Raw genomic sequence first — 14,085 nt, 5'->3', positions numbered from 1 at the left:
ATCCAAAAATCAACAATTACATGTAAATTATGTCACTGTGCTTAATATATTTACACCTTAATATTATTTATTTTTCTGGAAGTTAAACTCTAGAAGTTAAACAAGTTAACACAGAGACTGAATGTAGATTGTGCTTAATATGTTGAAGCCAAGGAAGTGAATTTACATGATGGTGTTATTTTCACAGGGTCCTCGTGGACCAGCAGGGACAGTTGGATTGCCAGGAAATATGGTGAGAAGTGCTTTTAATTCTTTGCATTCATATCATGTCAAAAGGTGGAAATATCCTAATATGTACAGTATATTCCTATATGTATTAATTATATTATTTGAAGAATGATTTACCTTGAATATTCTTATATTCATACATGTGTTTGTTTCTTATTCTGAAAGGGACCTCCAGGCCCACAAGGAAGACCAGGGCCCCCTGGACCTCCCGGAGAACCGGTTTGTAACATTTTTATTTTATTTATTTTTTTACTGACATGCTGATATTGCCTTTTTCTGAACAGTCTTGGAAACAGTCTTGTTAATATTGAGTTGTGCAGCTGTTTTGTTTGTTTCTGCTTCACTAATGAAAATAGTTGGATTACGGCCTTGACATTGCACTTCATGGAGAATAACATAAATATTTTGCATCTCAATTTTTAATGCTATAATCTAATGCTGATCTAAATAATGTTTCCCTTTCAGACAGCACTACCCATTGTGGGAGACATGGGGACATTACTGAAGGTACTGTTTCATCCAGCTGTCTGTACTCCTCTGCACTTATTTCTGCTGCAGTCTATTAGACGCTGAATGTTAGATGTATGACTTATAATAAACAGAGCTAAAATAAATAAATAAAAGATGTTGAATTTACAGTTAGACCTCATGCACCCAAAAAAGTTTCCTTTTAGATGCATATCAGCAAGACTTTGAAACCTGACATCTCAAAACTGTGTTCTCTTCAGTCAGACTGTGTATGTATCTTAAGACCGATCTAAGCCTGTGTTACCTAGAGGAAGCTTATTTTTCCTCTATAAAACTAGAAGATTTCAGAAGCTTTGCCTTTCCTATTATACATAATTCTTGAGTAAAAAAAAAACACAAATGAAAGACTGTAGCCAGAGGGGATATAAAGCCCAATTTTATCTGAAATTGCTCTGAATAACTTTTAAGCATGTTTTATAAATTATTTAATTGCCTGATGTATTGCTGTCTTTGAAACTCTTTATATTCTTGTATATTCAGTGCTTAGAAAAAAACCCAAAAAAACACTATAAGTACATTCTGATCTGTCTTCCTCCTCCACTGCTCTTTATGTTTCTGTTTGGGCATCATGCATTCATCTCTTTGCGACTGAAAAAACTTCTGACAAGATAAATGCCCATTTGCTGAAATACTGATGCAGTGAGATTCTTAGGAGTGAACTGTCAACCACAACAACACATTGAGCTACTTACAGGAGCTAATGTACTGTAGTTCATCTCCAGTTTAGATTCATACACAAAGAAAAGAAAAATGCATCAAAACGTACTTAAATGTCAAAAGAACAAGCAAACGCATGACTGCTTTCTACAGAGATTGATTTGGAGCTGCAGTCAAGGATGGATGGATGGATGGACGGACGGACGGACGGACGGACGGACGATAGATAGATAGATAGATAGATAGATAGATAGATAGATAGATAGTTAGATAGTTAGATAGTTAGATAGATAGTTAGATAGATAGATGATAGATAGACAGACAGACAGACAGACAGACAGCCCCCGACTAAAGATTTTCCTATTCAACTGTTACTTGTTCATTTAAGCCATTATTCGGTTAGTTGGGGGAGAAATACTAAATCATAATAATGAGCATTTAAAATATAAATTAAATGCTGCAGCACACACATAAAGCTTTCCCCAGCGACACCGCAAAACATTGCATTAACCTTTCTGAGATCAGAACATAAACAAAATAAATGACCTATAATTATTGCCTAAATAACAGCCTTGTCTTAAAAACTGAAATGTAACAAATATATTTTTAAAATGTAGGACATAAATATAAATTACAAATGAATAAATGATGAATAAATATTCATCAAATGAATAAATATATTGCAAACTGAAACAGTTAAGAGAGAAATATCAGTGCAAACTGAAAGTATAGCCTTAACATTGAATGAAAGCTCAGGTCAGAACACAAACAAAATAAATATACATTATATAAAAATGAATAAAATATATAGCAGCAAACTGAAACACAACAATATGGACTATTTGGCTATACCTGACTCGCCATCACAATTTTTTTCCCTCCGATCTCAGTCTTCACATACTGTATTATGAGAAAGGAACTCAAATTTGTCCATGTTGTCGGGGAGAAGTGAGCTCCGTGTCTTGCTCACAATGATGCCGGTGCTGAAATTCGACCCCCTGCCAAATTATTACCCCCCTCATTGAAGTCGCTACCTGATTGCCTAATCTTAACCCCTCCCCTAATCCTAACCCCTCCTCCATACCTACTCGACGTATACCTACCAGTACTGGGGGGGTAATAATCTGGCAGGGGTCGAAATTTGGCACAACACCGGCCATTGAGAAGATGTGCGCCAATGGCGTAGACATGGAAGTAAAGTTACATGTGTCGTACAGTAAGTGTGGTAATAATTTAGCTTTCACACTCTGCAAAAACACTTGGATATACGCCTAATATTGGCACACGTTTATCTTGATTAACGTTAGAATGAGAGGCCATGTAGAGTGGCTAAAATTAGACTACATGTTTTGAATGATAACTCATGTTTGAGGTTGCACATCACCTTTTTGAGGTCATTTTTACCCTCTCGAAACATTCTCACAATTGGATTTTCTGGATTTTCTGCCTGACATATTACTGAATGGAACAGCCGTGTTAAAGATCTGTCACTGCATGACTTCACCAATTCCTGTGTAGTTCTTTTTTCTGCGACTGACCGATGGATGGGTAGGTGGTTGGATGGGTAGATGGATGGATGAATGGGTGGATGGATAGGTTGGTGGATGGATGGATGGATGGATGGTCCTGAGACTTCCTCAGAAGATATGTTTTTTTTTTTTTTTTTTTTTTTTTTTTTTATAAATATTTACACCACCTCTAATATTGATTGCTATCAGGATGTGAAGAGTTTCAACCAGTATAACAAAAAGTGTTTATGGAAAACTGCCTAGCCTAGCTTTAAAGGAATAATTCAACCAAAAATAAAAAAAGTCATAAAGTCATCAGCCTCATATCATTCCTCGTATTATGGCTTATCCTTTTTGAAATAAGAAAAAAAAGGACAAAAAAAAACCTACATAAATATTCTATAAAAGTTGTTCGCATAGCTTGTCATGTATTTTATGATTTTAGAAAAAGCCATACCGGCATACTTTACTTTTATTTTATTTTATTTTATTTTATTTTATTTTATTTTATTTTATTTTATTTTATTTTATTTTGTTTTGTTTTGTTTTGTTTTGTTTTGTTTTGTTTTGTTTTGTTTTTTGTTTTGTTTTATTATTTTATTTTTATTTATTTGTTTATTTATTTGTTTTGTTTTGTTTATTTCATTTAGCAGTATAATTCATCATTTACTTTGTATGGAATAGAGCAGCTGTAACATTGTTCAAAAATCTGAAACAAAATTTTGTTGGCTGAGCTATTCCTTTAAATTCATTTTATTCATTTAATGAAGCTCTGATACGTATTTTTTACAGCAAAATCTAAAAATGTCAAAGTTTTTGTTACATTTTCTCCATTTGCAAAATCTTTCTAATTTCTAAATGTGTTCAGATGTCCTATTTCTCCTTTAACGCTAAACCTCTGCTGCTATATCGGTCACATGCTATTTGCTAATTGTCAGTCTTGCACAAAGACTATAATATATAAATGCACTTCCTGAACTGTCCTGCACTTACTGAGCAGGTTGGACTAATGCACTAGTAAATTGCTACCTTCAGAGACACACTGGTGCCATGCGCGAAAAGTGCATCCAGTGTGAAATGTCAGCGCAATCTCTGCGACCCATTACGGTAAACCTTTGATTCTGCTTCCCAGGTATACAGTTACATACTTTAAAGAGCAGAAGAGAAAAAGGTTGCTTACTAAGCCCCCGAGTTTAAAACTGCTTTTGAAAGCACCTTCGCTTTAGCTTTTCCTGTTTCTCTCTGTATCATTGGGCAAATGTATTGAGTTGAATGCATCAGGCTGGCACGGTTGAAATCTGGGGGAGAAAGGCTTTGATAAGAAAAAAAAAAAAAGTACTTCTCTAATGCGTGCCTTTTATGAAGTTTTCTGCCTTTAAGTTGTTTGTATCTCTGAGTTTGACCTTTACCTTTTTAGCAATTTGCAAAGCTAGCCATATGTGTCTCTGAAAGCTGGTAAAAGCATGAATCCTACACAAATTATGCTATAAAGGTCAATATACAGAAACAGATAAATGTTTTTAGAGCTCATCATCACAAGTAAGGACTCTGGAGTCTGTTTAGTGTTTTTCCACAGGAAGTTAAGTTGTCCTTTAGTGGAAATGAGATGGAGGTGAAATGAATCCTCCTCATAATATTTCAGAATATCTGATTTGAGAATTGAGAATTGGAATGAAGCTTTATGACATGGATATATCACTTCTCAAAATAAAAAGGCTCCAGTGACAAAACTTAATTCCATGTCAAAGGATAAGTTGTATCATTTGTGAATTTTTAAACCATGTTGAAGTAAAATATGAAGATGAAGTTTTTTTTTTTCTCTGCTAGCATTTTCAGAAAATTCCTAATTTTAATAGTTTATAGCTAATCAGTAGACCAATAATTTGCATTGTTGTATGCATTGGCAATTTGCTAAGATGTATGGTATGTATTTTAAACCTGGATAAGTTTGAATTTTGAAGTAAAATTCCTTTTACCTGCCAAAATTTACTTTAATATGCAAAAAAAAAGCACAAAAAATGTAGATTTTCTCATCTACATTTCATCATCTACATCACATGCATCTTTATATGTTGATCCTTTCTAAATATGTGGACTTAAGAGAAAGCTTCATTTTGAAATGTGTTGAAACTGGAGCTCATCTGAACAGAAGGAGAATAAGATTAAAGGAAAGAAAGTTGGATTGCTGCACCTTACATTGTGTGTGTGTGTGTGTGTGTGTGTGTGTGTGTGATATTGGCAGAACGCTTGCAGTGTGTGTCAGACCAGAGTACCAGGATTACCAGGGCAGAAAGGAGAAAAGGGTTCCCCTGGAGCTTCAGGTATCCCAGGAATGGATGGAGAAAAGGTAAAAATGGCTGCAATTTAATCTCCTCACTAATTTGCTCCTCCACCTGAGATTCTCTAGCACTGAGTGCTGTCATCTTTTCTGGCTGATGCAGTGAATGATTTGTTTATAAATGATAGCATTGTAGACACAAAAACACCAGACATTTCTGCAGTCAAGTTTTTATATATATATATATATACATGTGTATACAGTGCTCAGCGTAAATGTGTACACCCCCTTTGAAAAGAACATTTTAAACACAAAAACAATTTCCAAAATGTTGACAAGACTAAGTTTAATATAACATTTGTTTATCTTATAACATGAAAGTAAGGTTAATAATATAACTTAGAGAACAAAATTTTCAGTTTTACTCAAAATAGGGTGATGCAAAAATGAGTACACCCCACTGAAAGTCTAAGGCCACTGTTGGATTTCTGAAGAAGAACAGAGTGAAAGTGATTCAGTGGCTCCTGATCTGAACCCAATCGAACACCTATGGGGAATTCTGAAGAGACAAGTTGAGCATCACTCTCCATCTATCATCCAGTCTCTAAAAGAGGTCATTCTTGAAGAATGGAAAAAGATAGATGTCGCAAAATGTCGCCAACTTGTTCATTCCATGCCTAGAAGACTTGGTGCTGTCATTAAAAATCATGGAGGCCATACAAAGTACTAGATGTAGTAGTTTTTGTTGTGGGGTGTACTCATTTTTGTATCACCCTAATTTGAGTAAAACTGAAAAATGTGTAATCTAAGTTATATTATTAACCTTACTTTCATGTTATAAGTTAAACAGATGTTATATTAAACTTAGTCTTGTCAACATTTTGGAAATTCATTGAGATATTGTTTAAAGGTGCCCTAGAACCTTTTTTAAAAAAGATGTAATATAAGTCTAAGGTGTCCCCTGAATGTGTCTGTGAAGTTTCAACTCAAAATACCCCATAGATTTTTTTAATTAATTTTTTTAACTGCCTATTTTGGGGCATCATTATAAATGAGCCGATTCAGGGTGTGTGGCCCTTTAATTCTCGTGCTCCACGCCCACAGAGCTCACGCTTGCCTTGAACAGTGCATAAACAAAGTTTACACAGCTAATATAACCCTGAAATGGATCTTTACAAAGTGTTCGTCATTATGTGAGTATAGTATACTGTTATATTGTTTACATTTGATTCTGAATGAATTTGAGGCTGTGCTCCGTGGCTAACGGCTAATGCTACACTGTTGGAGAGATTTATAAAGAATGAAGTTGTGTTTATGCATTATACAGACTGCAAGTGTTTAAAAATGAAAATAATGACGGCTCTTGTCTCCGTGAATACAGTAAGAAACGATGGTAACTTTAACCACATTTAGCAGTACATTAGCAACATGCTAACGAAACATTTAGAAAGACAATTTACAAATATCACTAAAAATATCATGTTATCATGAATCATGTCAGTTATTATCGCTCCATCTGCCAATTTTTGCTATTGTCCTTGCTTGCTTACCTAGTCTGTTGATTCAGCTCTGCACAGATCCAGACGTTCTGCCCTTGTCTAATGCCTTTCATAATGTTGGGAACATGAGCTGGCATATGCAAATATTGGGGGCGTACATATTAATGATCCCGACTGTTACGTAACAGTCTGTGTTATGTTGAGATTCGCCTGTTCTTCGGAGGTCTTTTAAACAAATGAGATTTATATAAGGAGGAAACAATGGAGTTTGAGACTCACTGTATGTCATTTCCATGTACTGAACTCTTGTTATTCATCTATGCCAAGATGAATTCAATTTTTAATTCTAGGGCACCTTTAAAATGTTACTTTTCAAAGGGGGTGTACTCATTTATGCTGAGCACTGTATAATATAACATTTTTAAGATTTGCTCTACAACAGCCCCAAGTAGCATCACAAGTCACCCTTAAAAATGTATGTATGTTCAGTGCTCGAAGTGGGCCGGTTTTTAATTTAAATGAACTCAAAATTTTAAGGTAACCAGTTAACTTACTTTAAGTTAGACCAACAATTCTTTTTTACAGTGTATAGTTTTCCTTCAGTGAAAACAGAATGTGAAGACAATTCAGAAAAATCATTTTTAAATTAAAACGTTTATTGTGGATGTGGCATTAGATTAACATCATGCACAGAAATGATTAAAGACACAATCACACTGTAAAAAAGATTTGTTGGTTTAACTTAAAGCTGCTGTCCGCAACTTTTTTTGTGTTCAAGATTTACAAAAATTATATAATGAGAATGTACAACATGAATCCATTTTCCAAACCGTGTTTTTGTCTTATCCTGAATTATTATGGTACACTTATAATATATTTGGACTATTTCAGACCGGACTGGTAGGACTCGCCGCAGAGTATCACAGTAACTGCGTGACTCGCCATAGACAAACATGGAGAAAAGTAGCTCCGGCTACATTATTATTCCGCAAGATGTGTGCAGTTCTGTTTATTAACCGCTAGAGGGCCAAAAATCTCGGACTGCAGCTTTAAAGTAGCCTAACCTAGTTGCCTTAAAATTTTGAGTTCACTTAAACTAAAAAAATGAGTTGATACAAAAAAAGAGATTAGTTTATTCAACAGAAACTCAAAGTATTATGTTATCTGAACATTTGTGAACCTAAACTAATTTGACAAAAGATTTGTGAAAAGTTGTGAATTATTTTTTTACAGTGCAATGACAGACAGCACTCAGTCAATGCACTGATTTAAACTGCGTATCAGAGTGAATGACAGAGACAGAGATATATAGTTATTTTGTTCTACTAAATAATGACCCAGCAGCTGATTGTGACATTTATAGCCTCAGTAAAGGGATTTGTGGTTTTTGATGTCACTTTGAATTATACTGTAGAAGTGACAAATTGATAGATTCATGTTGTTATTTTTTTTTAAATAGAAAACTAAAAAGGAATGGTTTAATATAGGGCAGATTAAGAATATTGCCAATCTAGACAATTACAGTAATATAACCAACAAACCGACCATTTGCAAAGCACTTGGACTACGTCAGAAATAGAATGGGAAATCCGTCTGGAATTTGTTGTCACGTCGCATCGCGCCGCATCCAGTGTAGACAATATTACTGGGTATAATGGGTACTATTGTCTTTTGACGCCTTGCGTCGTGCCGCTCGCGTCTAATTTGCAGTGTGGACGGGTCAACAATAGTTGCCAAAAGTCTGCACCAATCTTCAGGTTTCTGCCAGTTGACAGATTTCAAAGAAGATCGCGTAGTATATGATGCTCACAGACTCCAATATTTTATTATATTTTTATTTTTTTGCTGCAGTCTATGACAGCGCCACTCACCTTTAAAGGGTTAGTTCACCCAAAAATGAAAATTCTGTTATTTATTACTTGCCCTCATGCCGTTCCACACCCGTAAGACCTTCGTTAATCTTCGGAACACAAATTAAGATATTTTAGTTGAAATCCGATGGCTCCGTGAGGCCTCCATAGCCAGCAATGACATTTCCTCTCTCAAGATCCATAAAGGTACTAAAAACATATTTAAATCAGTTCATGTGAGTACAGTGGTTCAATATTAATATTATAAAGCAACGAGAATATTTTTGGTGCACCAAAAAAAACTAAATAATGACTTATATAGTGATGGCCGATTTCAAAACACTGCTTCAGGAAGCATCGGAGCACAAATGAATCAGTGTATCGAATCTTCTGTTCGGAGCGCCAAAGTCACATGATTTCAGCCGTTGGCAGTTTGACACGCGATCTGAATCATGATTCGATACACTGATTCATTACGTTCCAAAGCTTCCTGAAGCAGTGTTTTGAAATCGGCCATCACTAAATAAGTTATTTTGTTTTTTTGGCGCACCAAAAATATTCTCGTCGCTTTATAATATTAATATTGAACCACTGTACTCACATGAACTGATTTAAATGTGTTTTTAGTACCTTTATGGATCTTGATAGAGGAAATGTCATTGCTCCCTATGCAGGCCTCACGGAGCCATCGGATTTAATCAAAAATATCTGAATTTGTGTTCCGAAGATTAATGAAGGTCTTACGGGTGTGGAACGGCATGAGGGTGAGTAATAAATGACAGAATTTTCATTTTTGGATGAACTAACCCTTTAACTCCAGCTGTATTCTGTAGAGTCCATTCTAACCTCGTCTACATACCCAAGACTGCATCCAAATGTGCTTGGCTCATTTTTCTTTTGCAACTCGGCACACATAGTCATCTCCTGCACATCCATATTTGTTTTATCTGTCATGAGTTTCCTAGCAACAAAGCATGTGTTTCTGAGTGAGTTTGTTGTGTTCGGAATGGTTTGAAAGTCTGGTTGTGTATGATCCTCAGTCATTTAGTGTATGATGCCCAGTTTTTCTCTAGACATCATAAAGTCATGTAGTGTATTCCAGTGTTCAAATAATATTCTGGGGCACTGCATATTCTTGTGTCTGTCCTGTGGATCTGGCTTCTTATATTCTATGTTGGCTTCGACAGGGGGATCAGGGTCTGCGGGGCCCAGCTGGTAATCCCGGAAAAGAGGGCCCGAAGGTAAGCCACCCTAAATCACAGATTAGAGAAAAGAATGGTGTGATCCGTAGACACATGAGCCCCAGATATATCCACAGACTTCCCTTTAGCTGTAATTCTTTTTGGAAGTACAATCAAATGCATTTCTTCCATTATAAAAAGTTGTTGTGAGGTAAATTTTTTATAAATGGTGCAACAATTAAAGCAATACACATAGTTTATATACAGTACAGTACAGTGCCTGAATGCGAGACATTCAGTGACAGGCAAGAATTGAGGCCAAAGGAAAAGCATTAATAATATATGTGAAGATTCTTTAGAGAGAAACTACATCAAAAGTGTGTACTTCCTGTCTCAATGATTGTTTATCTGTCTCGTCAACATATAGGGAGTGAAGGGTGAGAGAGGCTTTCCTGGTCCAATGGGGGACAAGGGTGATGAGGTGAGTTATCAGAATAACACTGTGTTTCCCACTGTATGTGTGCGGCTTGGTGCAATGCGACATAGATAAAAGGATCCTGTTATAGTTAGTGGAGATTTCCGTCACACTTGACTATACAGCTACACCAGTCACTTTATTTTCCCTGTTTATCTGAAATAAACAAATGTTATTATCGGATTGCTGTTTATATATGTATTTAAATAACTTCTGACTGTTATATAATTTGTTTAGATCACATTATGAAAAAATGTTTTGGCCACAGTTATTGGTACCTTTTTGTTAAATACTTTTTGCAACCTCCTTGTGCCAAGATAACAGCTCTGAGTCTTCACCTATAATGCCTGATGAGTTTGGAGAACACCTGACAAGAGATCAGAGACCATTCCTTCATGCAGAATCTCTCCAGATCCTTCAGATTCCCAGCTCCATGTTGGTGCTTCTTCTCTTCAGTTCACTCCAGTCATTTTCTTTAGGGTTCAAGTCAGGGAACTGGGATGGTCATGGCAGAAGCTTCATTTTGTGCTCAGTGACACATTTTTGTGTTGGTTTTGATGTTTGTTTTGGATCATTGTCCTGATGGAAGATCCAACCATGGCCCATTATTGGATTTCTAGCAGAAGTGGTCAGGTTTAGATTTTTTTGTCTGTTGGTATGTGAACAAGATGTCCAGGACCTCCAGCAGAAAAATAGGCCCACAACATTAAAGATCCAGCAGTTTATTTAACTCTGGGCACAGGGTACTTTTTATCCATGTGTGCACCAAAACCCATCTGGTGGGTTTGATGCCAAAAAGCTCTCTTTTTTTTTTTAGTTTCATCTGGCTGTAGAAGCCGGTCCCTTTTGAAGTTTCAGTCTTGTCTGACAACTGAATATGCTGGAGATTGTTTCTGGATGGGAGCAGAAGATTTTTCTTGAAATCCTCCCAAACAACTTGTGGGGATGTAGGTGCTGTTTGATTTTTTTTTTTTTTTTTTTTTTTTTTTTTTTTTTTAGGCTTTCTGAGACTCAAGACTCAACTAATCTCTGCAATTCTCCAGCTGTGATCCTTGGAGAGTCTTTGTTCACTCAAACTTTCCTCCTCACCGCGCATTAGGACGATTAAGACACATGTCTTCTTCCAGGCAGATTTGTAACATCTTTAGTTGATTGTAAGTTCTTAATTTTTGCCCTGGTAGTGGAAAAGGGGATTTTCTATTTTTCTATTTTCCATTTTCTATTTTGTGAAGCTCAACAATCTTTTGCTGCACATCAGAACTATACTCTTTGTTTTACTCATTATGATGAATGATTAAGGGAATTTGGCCTTTGTGTTTCCTCATGTTTGTACTCCTGTGGAACAGGAAGTCATGGCTGGACAATTTCATGCTCCTAGTCATCCTGGTGTGCCATAAAAAAAAATGTAAATATGAATGGGAATATACTTCAGAGATATTTTACTCATACAAAAGTCTAGGGGTGCCAATAATTGTGGCCAACGTGTTTTGGAGAAAAACATTTATTTCATAATGTGATCCCCATATAGTCATCTTTGATCATATTTTACCAAGGGTGCCAATAATTCTGACCACCACTGTACGTGTGTGTGTGTGTGTGTGTGTGTGTGTGTGTGTATGTGTGTGTATATATATATATATATATATATATATATATATATATATATATATATATATATATAAGCAGAGGGACAAACAATTATGTCCAATAATTTAAATCATCTTTTGTTTTTTGTTTTTGTCTATTTGCATTTTTAGCAATACTATCATTAGAAGGAAGTGTATTTTGCTCGTCTTAGACAGTTGGACCAATGGATTTTCATTAAAAATAAAATAGGAATTTATTTTCAGCACATTTATTTTTATTTTATTATTGTTGAAGTCTAGCCTCAGACTCGCAGTTGATTGGTCCAGGGTTAAAGAATGCATTATCATACAATTCAGTTATTATCACTATATTTTACAGTTTTTTTTTTTTGTTTTGTTTTTTTTGTTTGTTTTTTTAATTGTGTTGAGTTGAGTTTTTGAGCTGTGATCTGAAATTTTCTGTTCCCAGGGGACCCCAGGTGTGCCGGGATTGCCTGGATCCACAGGCCGTATAGGTGCACCGGTGAGGATGTCTCAACAAAAATAAATGTTATTATGTCTTCATGTTTTCTATATGGGGCTTAGTTTAATTCCTTAGCAGTATTTTTCTTCCCAGCATTGTGTCTAATCAAAATGATCCTTTTGCATATTCCTCTGCATCCAGGGACTTCTTGGCAGACCAGGACCTGTTGGCCCCCCAGGACCAAAGGGAGAACGGGTAAGCATAATCAAGTTATAATTTCTGCTTTAATAATTTAATATAATATTAAGGACCTTCAAAAATGATGATGATATTCCAAACCATCTTCTTTGTGTGAACCACATAGCGTTCACTCTACTCTCTTCCATAGAATGAAAATGAATTGAGATCAAGTGAATAAGTGAACACAAGATTTGAGGGCTGAGATTGAAGGAAAAATGAAAAATGTCTCAGAAGACCTGAAATATAGTGCAAATGGACCACTTTTATGGTGGCTTTGTGTAATTTATGTCAATTTTAAGCTTTAAAATTGCTCATGTTGTGTACAGATTTAGCACAACATAGAACTGAAGAAATAATTATCCAAAAATTAAAATGCTGTTATTATTTACTCAAAGACCAAACAAAATAAAATGATTATTATTATTATTATATCATCCATTATGTATACATTTTAAATGTTTTGTTTAAATATTCTGCAATTATATTGAATTTCAGAGGGGGATAAAGACAATGTGATGCACATCTTTTTCTGTTTTCACTTTCCCCAACATTATAATTCGTTGACCCATCTGCATCAGTATGAGTCGCACACACTGTCTGATAAATGGCTGAAGTAATACTCTCACAAACGGTTAGCGGGAGATGGTGAATATGCCGCTCGATGTGTTCGACGAGCTTGTGTGGTGCCCTGCAGTGTGCAGATATGCATTAGAAAAGGAATAGAGGCATTTTTCATCATTTTCATCAGCTGGTCGGCTCAGCTGAGAGCCAACCCAATAAGAGCCAAGGGGCACCGAGTCTATCCTAAAAACTTCCAAAGGCTCTATCTGACTGAATCCTGTTATTATTCACACCATTTGCTAACACTGCAGCTTGGTGTTGGCCCTGACTCTCAGTGCAATCACATACCGTGTTTAGAGAGGCAGAGTTTGTGTTACGCATGTGAAAAAAAGAGATGTCTTTTTATTTCAGGGCAGCGAAGGACCGCAAGGTAGACCCGGACCTCCTGGACCTCCTGTAAGTTCTGGTGCTGATTGCAAGTGTTTAGGATGTGTTTATGGAATAGGAGAAACTCCATAACACTTCAGCTATAAATGATTTATGAGATCCCAGGGAAACTTTTTTTTTTTTGTATATTTATATTTATAATTTTTCACAGTTAGCAATTTGTATGTATTCCCAACAAAATTTAAAGGGGTGGTTGATTATGATTTCACTTTTTTAACTTTAGTCAGTGTGTAATGTTGCTGTTAGAGCATAAACAACATCTGCAAAGTTACAACGCTCAAAGTTCAATGCAAAGGGAGATATTTTCTTTTAAAAAATTCACTATTTAAGGGCTAAAACAAACGTCTGGTAGGGACTACAACAAGCTTCTTCCGGGGTTAGTGACATCTTTAACCCTAAAATTTACATAAACCCCGCCCCTGAGAACACACAACAAAGTGGTGATGCAATAGCATGTCATAAAAGCATGACAACATGACAAGTTATAACCGTAATTAAACTAAACTATACCTGTTCTATCTTCATGCAGCATATATTCTCTGACTCTGTAGGATCTTACAACAGTTCCCACAGGAGCGATTTAT

The 14,085-nt window shown here is 35.8% G+C and overlaps 1 protein-coding gene across 4 annotated transcripts in view; it reads left to right on the top strand.

Annotated features, from left to right (window-relative positions):
* Positions 1-14,085, top strand: part of LOC125277342 (collagen alpha-1(XIX) chain) — a 230,833-nt gene that overhangs the window by 167,202 nt on the left and 49,546 nt on the right. For all 4 annotated transcript variants that reach the window (XM_048205749.1, XM_048205748.1, XM_048205746.1 and 1 more), the window contains 9 exons: positions 188-232; positions 394-447; positions 694-735; positions 5,164-5,268; positions 9,736-9,789; positions 10,157-10,210; positions 12,260-12,313; positions 12,455-12,508; positions 13,466-13,510. In XM_048205749.1, coding sequence (XP_048061706.1) covers positions 188-232; positions 394-447; positions 694-735; positions 5,164-5,268; positions 9,736-9,789; positions 10,157-10,210; positions 12,260-12,313; positions 12,455-12,508; positions 13,466-13,510 — 507 coding nt within the window. The remainder of the gene's footprint in view (positions 1-187; positions 233-393; positions 448-693; positions 736-5,163; positions 5,269-9,735; positions 9,790-10,156; positions 10,211-12,259; positions 12,314-12,454; positions 12,509-13,465; positions 13,511-14,085) is intronic.

This window comes from Megalobrama amblycephala, linkage group LG10, assembly GCF_018812025.1.
Source record: "Megalobrama amblycephala isolate DHTTF-2021 linkage group LG10, ASM1881202v1, whole genome shotgun sequence".
NCBI classification, from domain to species: domain Eukaryota; kingdom Metazoa; phylum Chordata; class Actinopteri; order Cypriniformes; family Xenocyprididae; genus Megalobrama; species Megalobrama amblycephala.
This window is presented reverse-complemented; position numbering and strand designations above follow the sequence as displayed.